At 41.4% G+C, this 5,704-nt stretch overlaps 1 protein-coding gene across 1 annotated transcript in view; it reads left to right on the forward strand.

Moving 5' to 3' along the window:
* The first annotated feature begins 1,959 nt into the window (after nucleotides 1-1,959).
* RBM43 (RNA binding motif protein 43) overlaps nucleotides 1,960-5,704 on the forward strand; it is a 13,152-nt gene continuing 9,407 nt past the window's right edge. The window contains exons 1-2 of the mRNA XM_042783653.1: nucleotides 1,960-1,963; nucleotides 2,892-2,974. Coding sequence (XP_042639587.1) covers nucleotides 1,960-1,963; nucleotides 2,892-2,974 — 87 coding nt within the window. The remainder of the gene's footprint in view (nucleotides 1,964-2,891; nucleotides 2,975-5,704) is intronic.

Genomic DNA, 5,704 nt, shown 5'->3' on the forward strand with positions numbered 1-5,704 from the left:
ATCTTCTGTGTCTGTGTTAATTGGTTTCCCTTTTCTTTGTTGAAGAGGGTCTGTGCAATCCTTCTGCCTAGTCCGCCATCTTGCCGGAACTCACAAACCTTATTTTTTCTCCATAGTTTTCAATGGCTGCTTTTTTGGAAGTAGATCTTGGCAGTCTCTCTTCTAAGCACCTGTTGGTGGACCCCAATCTGCATACTTTTTGTTAGCAGCAAGCACTTTAACTGTTTGCACCACCCAGGAACTCCCTGGATGGGGAGTGCTGCCATTTACTGAGGAGGAAGATAGGGGAGGAAGGAGAGTTCTGCTTGGTCTTGTTAAATCTCAGGTGCTTTCAGATATTTAAATGGGCATTTAGGTACATGAATCTGGAGATGAAAATATAAATTTGGGAACCACATATAGATCTACCTCATTCTTTTTAAAAGCTTCACAGCCTAGTGCCTCAAGGATGTACAATCAACCATATAATAGCTCCATAGCTCTATTCGTGGGTAAACAAGGTGGTTCCCAGTTTTGTTAATTTAATTTATTTATTAAATTATTATTACCTGTAAAACAAACATCAGACAACTAAAATTTTTGTACATTATCTTAGGGCCACTTGCATACTCTGTAACGTCAGGTTCTGTTCTAAAGTACAATAGCTAAGTTAAAGGATTTGTGCATTTTAACATTATTTCACATTTTACAACTTCGTAGTGTCCTAGAACAATCAGGTTGAAATTAAAAGTAAAGAGCTTTTCAGGGGGCAGGAGTGTATGGATGGAGGAATGGACACAGGGAAGAGGTAACTGTCGGAAATAAGTGGGAGGGGAGCTGTTGCATTGCTGTAAATTGTGGTCAATGTCATGAGACAAAGTGTATGTAAACTACTGTATGGAAAGTGAATTTGCTCTCTGAATTTTCAACCAAATCACACACACACACACACACACACACACACACAAGTAAAGAGCTTTTGTTGAGAGGCAAGGCAATTTGGAAGTTGGTAATCACAGGGTCTAGAGGATTCTGAACCAAGTGATGTAAGGAAGAGATACTTCAGAGAGTTTTTACAAGAAAATACAAGGAACTTCAAAGTTCAGTGATAGGTTGACAATTAGGTAATGGTTATAAAATTGGGTGAGGGTACAAGTACCTCTGATTGGTAAGAGATTATATACAGTTCTAAAGACTTTTTCTCCCCAAAGTTACAAAAATAATTATTAAATTGGGTACATTTGACCTGGAGACAATCTTGAGACCCTCCTTGGGTGCCTGGAGGTAGGCCATGCATAATTCTAAAGTGTGAGTAAGCATCTGTTCTTAGAATTGTTTTGAACCTGGCTTCCTAAGCAGCAAACAAAGCCCTTAAGCAAGCAGAATTACACTGTTCTTAAAACTGTTTACCAAGTAATTTTCTTAGGGTACAGTGGAGACTTACAGTAATGAAAGGCTACATTTCTGATGCAGAGGTTACTTTTTAATTTTTTTTTTTTTTGCTATTACAAACAAATTTATTCTCTCAGTTTAGGAAGCTCACTCACTCACTGCCATCAAGTTGATTCTGACTCATAGCGACCCCCATTGGGTTTCCAAGGTGGTAAATCTTTACAGAAGTAGATTGCCCCATCTTCCTTCTGCAAAGTGGCTGGTAGGTGGTTTGAACTGCCAGCCTCCTGGTTAGCAGTCAAATGCTTCAGGCACTGCATCCCCAGAGCTCCTTGTTTAGGAGGCTAGAAGACTGACAAGGGTTCTAGGAGGAAGGCTTTCTCTCCATGTGTCTTTTGGTCTTAGGAGGATCCCAGTGAGGGGACCCTGGGTTCAGAGGAGGAGCTGTGCTCTCAGCTCTTCTTTGTTGGTAGTAGTAGGTCTCCATTGCAGAGGTTGCTTTTGAATCAGAATGGAGTTTTAGTCTCAGACCTTAGCATTGCCACCATCTCCTGTCTGGGGTCCCAATCTAAGTCTTGCTTAGTAGATATGGGTAAGACTTCTTATAAAGGCTTGTATTTCAACATTACACTTACAACAACACTTACAGCAACACTGACGCTTCTTTACATTCTGGCTAATGCTGGGTATATATATATATATATTTTAATATATATATATTCTAATTTTTGCCAATCGTGGAAAAATGGTATCTCATCATTTCAGTATGTATTTCTTCTGAGTGAGGTTCAGCTTCATTATAATTCCCTACCACTGTTTGCCTTTCTTCTTTATTTTCTTCTGACTCTGACTTTAAGCTAAGGGGATGTTTTATCTGAGGTGCCAGGCTCAGGGGTCTGAGCATAGCCTGGATAAGATGGAGAGCTATTTTATCTGTTAGCAAGGACCTTGGCCCTTTTCATTTGGTGACTTTCACTTGGGCTGGCCTGTGGAAGTCAAGGAGCTAGGGGAGGAGACGGCACAGGTGCGGGGTGGGGAGAGACTCTGGGGAGAAATGAGGGCGTAGGGCATTGGGTCTAGATTGTAATAGCACAGGACAGACTCAGTACCTGGGGAATCCCCGAGTCCCTTGCAGGGGAATCTTCCGAGCCTCCCTCCATCCTAGTTTCAAAGCTACCAAGGGAGTTTTGACCAGTGTTGGCAGCAGCGACTCGAAGCCCGAGCTTCCACCTAGAGGCCGTGAGGGCAAAGAACAGCAGGGTGGGGTGAAGGGCCTCCCTTCCTGCCCAGAGTCCCCAAGGGAGCGGGAAGCACAAACCGAAACCAAAACCTGCTAACTCGGCTGCGTTCGCTCCCTTACGTTCGAGTTCCTGACCGCCGGGGTGGGCGCGTCTCTCCTCCACATGGCAAGTTCCTTTTGCTCTGGGTTTTGCAGTAGCAGGGCCGTCCGCATGCCGTCCCACGGTCCCCTAGAAGGGCGCGGAGCCAGTGAGGAGCTGGCGTGGGAGCGGGGTGATTAGCAACGGCACTCAGAAAGTCTCCGGGCGGGCAGAGACTCCCCCGCCCCAACAAGCAAGCTTCGGTTTACTTTTGGTTACCTGCTGTTACAATTCTGGGCTCTGGTGCAATTCAGTTCAGGCTTTGCTAGAGAGGCGCAACTCTAAGAGGATAGAGCGCAAACTACCACCTCCCGCATCCAATACCCATTTGTTTAGTGGACAGAGCTGTTACCGTTAAAGATTCTGGTTCGGTAGTCTTCTCTCAGCCCTTAGGGGAACTAGAGGAAAGAGAATTGGAGAGAAATGGGGGCGACAGCTTCTACTTGAAAAGGGCCAGTAAGAAGGGATTAGAGCCAAGGATGCAAATTAGAAAGGAATTTTGGATGTCTTCTGTCTGCCTAAGTGTGAATTTTTCTCATTTGTGGCCTTGGTTCTTTCTCTACAGACACAAAGGGCCCTCTGTGTTTTCTGCATCTGTGCTGGCTGGGGAGGACAGTTAGGAAATTCAATATTTAGTCTTCCGTGTTCTTTCCATTAGGCTCTTTAAATCAGTGGCAGGGCCTTTAATCACTGGTATGAAATGCTGTTGTTGTTAGGTGTGGTGGAATGGATTTGGACTCATAGCGACCCATGTACAACAGAAGGAAACATTGATGGGCCCCCAGCCATCCTTACCATCCTTCCTATGTTTTGAGTCCATGGTTGCAGTCAGGGTCTCAATGCATCTGATGGAAGGTCTTCTCCCTTTTCACTGACCCTTTACTTTACCAAGCATGATGTCCTTTTCCAGAGACTGGCCTGTCCGGATAACATGCCCAAAGTAAGTGATGCGAAGTTCTCACTAACCTCGTTTCTAAGGAGCATTCTGGCTGTACTTCCTCCAAGACAGATTGGTTCATTCTTCTGTCAGTCCACGGTATATTTAATATTCTCTGCCAACACTATATAATTCAAAGGCATCAATTCTTTGGTCTTCCTTATTCATTGTCCAGCTTTCACATGCATTTGAGGTGATTGAAAATACTGTGGCTTGGATTAAGTGCACCTTAGTCCTAAAGTGGCGTCTTTGCTTTATAACACTTTAAAGAGGTCTTTTGCAGCAGGTTTGTCCAATGCAATACGTTTACAGCCTTTGACTTCTTGACTGCTGTTTCTATACGTATTGATTCTGGATCCAAATAAAATGAAATCCTTGAAAACCTGGAACTTTTCTTCCTTTACCACGATGTTGCCCATTGGTCTAATTATGAGGACTTTCATTTTCTTTATGTTGAGGTATAATCCATACCTAAGGCAGTAGCCTTTGATTTTGATTACTAAGTACTTCAGATCTTCTTTGCTTTCAAAAAGCAAGGTTGTGCCATCTGCGTATTGCAGATTATTAATCAGTCTTCCTCCAATTTGATGCCATATTCTTCTTTATATAGTCCATTTCTTAAATTATTTGCTCAGCATGCAGATTGAATAAGTGTGGTGAAAGGTTACAATCCTGAGGCACTCCTTTCCTGATTTAAACCATGTGGCAGTAAGTATCCCCTTGTTCTATTTGAACAACTGCCTCTTGGTCTATGTATAGGTTTCTCATGATTATAAACACTATTATATGTTCTGGAATTGCCATTATTTGCCATGTTCTCTATAATTTGTTACGATCCACATAGTAAAATGCCTTTGCATAGTCAGTATAACACAGGTAAACATCTTTCTGGTATTCTCTGCTTTCAGCTTAGATCCATCGGACATAGGCAATGATATCCCTTGTTTTATGTCCTCTACTGAATCAGATTTGAATTTCTGGTAGTTCCCTGTCATTCGATGCATGTTAGGGCCCAGAAAATGCAAAAGCAATTGTGAAATGCAAGTGCATTTTTTAGCAAGTAACAGTAAAGGCAGTAAAGACTTCGTTAATGAAAATAAACTGATTTTGGGAAAAGAAATAAAAACAAAGGCAGTGAATAGATCTTCTAATTATTTCTTCCTATTCCTGGCAGTAAGCTTTGCTCAAAAAATACATTAAAATGATTTCTTTATCTATACCAAAACCAAATCAAATGCACTGCCATTGAGTTGGATCCAACTCATAGCAAGCCCTCCTTGGGTTTCTGAGGCAGTGTCACTATGGAAGTAGATTGCCCCATCTTCCTTGCGAGGAGTCTTGCGTGTTTGAACTGCCGGCCTTCGGGTTAGCAATCAAATGCGTTAGGCACTACACCACCAGAGCTCCTTCTTTATATACATATATATTTTGCTTTCTGATATGATGACTAAACTTATCTTTTATACTTCTTGGCTAAAATGCTGCTTTTGTTTCAAAATCTTACATTGCTATGTTATAACTCTTTAAAGTACTGCCTTTCTTCAAGACATTTTTCTTCATTAGGTGAATAATAACCATCATTGCTGATAATTGATTTCAATACAATTATGTATGTTTGCCATGCTGTTTCAAACTGACAAAAGAAAGTTAGGGAAGAGTATTAACAGGTCATTGAAATAATTATTTCGATGTTTCTTAAAATTAGCTAATTCTTACAAAACTAGACCATATCTCTAATCTTGAAAATATTGGCTCAATATTTTGAAATTCTCTTAATTTCGAAGATAAATTGCGTTTAGACACTGGAATAAAGAAACATGGGATCATTACCCATAAGGACATCGAGATGGAGTAAGATTTTTGGAATTTAATTTGATTAAAGTTTTACTTTGATGTTGATTAAGATAAAAAAACAAGTTGAATTCACTTATGTCACTAATTTACCCACTGTGGTAGTTATGTTCGTGTGTCAACTTGGCTGGGCCGGGTTGAGTGGCTGGGCAGCTGGTGGTAGTTA

Source organism: Orycteropus afer, unplaced genomic scaffold (genome assembly GCF_000298275.1).
Source record: "Orycteropus afer afer isolate SDZICR_OR568_19922 unplaced genomic scaffold, OryAfe1.0 scaffold00023, whole genome shotgun sequence".
Lineage (NCBI taxonomy): Eukaryota > Metazoa > Chordata > Mammalia > Tubulidentata > Orycteropodidae > Orycteropus > Orycteropus afer.